The 1,589-nt window shown below is 36.1% G+C and overlaps 1 protein-coding gene across 1 annotated transcript in view; it reads left to right on the top strand.

The window, feature by feature from the left end:
• Window positions 1–1,589, top strand: part of ift172 (intraflagellar transport 172) — a 42,477-nt gene that overhangs the window by 24,618 nt on the left and 16,270 nt on the right. The window contains 1 exon segment of the mRNA XM_032542893.1: window positions 1,423–1,512. Within this exon segment, the coding sequence (XP_032398784.1) occupies window positions 1,423–1,512 (90 nt within the window).

Below are 1,589 nucleotides of genomic sequence, written 5' to 3'. Positions count from 1 at the left end.
CACACACACACACACACACACACACACACAGAATTGAAAAAGGAGAAGAGAAAGAGAAGTCTGTTATAGATGCAAAGAACAGATAAAAGGAAGAGAGATGGTGATGATGGTGGTGGTGAGACGCAGTGTGCTCTGCTTATTCTGATGAGCTCAGCTGAGCCAAACAGCCTCCACAGACTGCCAGCCTCTGAAAATAGCAGGCCATTTCTGTCTGTTTGCTCTATGGGCACATTCACAGAAAGTAATTAAGATAACAAGCTCTTTGCTTTCCAACTTGTGAAAGTTGCAGGAAAGTATAACTCAGTGCAAACTAAAACAATGAAGGAGGCTCACACCTGGGATTTCAATACATAAATTATCACGAAAAAAAAACAATTGACTAAACGGTTTTTAATCAGAACAAACCAGCACATACAATTATCAGTGTTAGAACAGGTACAAAAAATACCATTTACCTTTTATGTAGAAAAAAATCTATTCACATTGAAGTGATGGATGTTTCCATTTTCCTTCTCCCCAATAGTTCCTAAATTTTTACGTTAACAGTTACACACTATTGCAACACATTGCACTATTCTTTGTTGTTATCAATACAGCTAGGCGTTCCTATTTGTGTTTTATAAGTGTTTTTCCTGTTTTCCCTGCAGGAATGCCATTGTTATAGAATATGTGGATATGCCAGAAGGTTAAGAGGATGTCAAACATCCAATAATGTAATCATTTCCTGGAAATGTAATAAAATCTGCACTTATCCTGATCGAAAAAACTGATTATGTAATCATTTTAACAGATAATGTAAAAAAAAGTATGTAGTTTTCCTTGGAAATGTAACGTGTGAAAGTATTCAAGGTGTACAATAATAGTACTGAAAAAGCACATTTCACACTGATTTCACGTTTGGAAACATAAACTTTCAGCTCTGTGTGTTGTTTTTTTTATAATTTATTTTTATAACAAATGGCATGTGGAATGGTGTTATCAGGCAAAGATGTATTCAACTAAAATCCGTACCAGTGGGTATTGAACCCATGCTGTTTGGTTGTTGTGTGAGCGTCGTCCATTAGACCGGAGTGGATCTTAGATTAGACGCCATCAGAAGACGGCTGACGTTACACAAGCGAGCGATGAAGGCAAAACAGCCGATTCAATCAACCTGAAATGTACTTTTTATTGAATTTTTTATGACAGAATCAGTCAGGGCATTTTATTACTTCATTGGGTTTTATTACATTTTTGATCAGGTAAAGTGCAAATTTTTATTACCTTTTCTGGAAATCATTACATTATTAGAGTGCTACAGGGTTTTTATTTTCAAGTGTGCACCCCCAGAATAATGTATATGAGTTTATATGTGAAGAGCTTGTGATATTTAGATTGTATTTTATATTTTTGGTGTGTATTTTGTGTGTTAATGGCCTGTAGGTGGCAGAGCAACTGTTTGTGAAAGGAGGTCAAATCAAAGATGCTATAGACATGCACACTACAGCAGGACGCTGGGAAGAAGCTCATAAGGTCAGTATGCACACAAACTACACAAGTAAGTATGTGTGTATGTATGTACTACCTTTAAATCCATTGTTATACTGCTC

Source organism: Etheostoma spectabile, chromosome 18, assembly GCF_008692095.1.
Source record: "Etheostoma spectabile isolate EspeVRDwgs_2016 chromosome 18, UIUC_Espe_1.0, whole genome shotgun sequence".
Lineage (NCBI taxonomy): Eukaryota > Metazoa > Chordata > Actinopteri > Perciformes > Percidae > Etheostoma > Etheostoma spectabile.
Note: the sequence above shows the minus strand (reverse complement) of the source record. Positions and strands in the feature narration are given on the sequence as shown.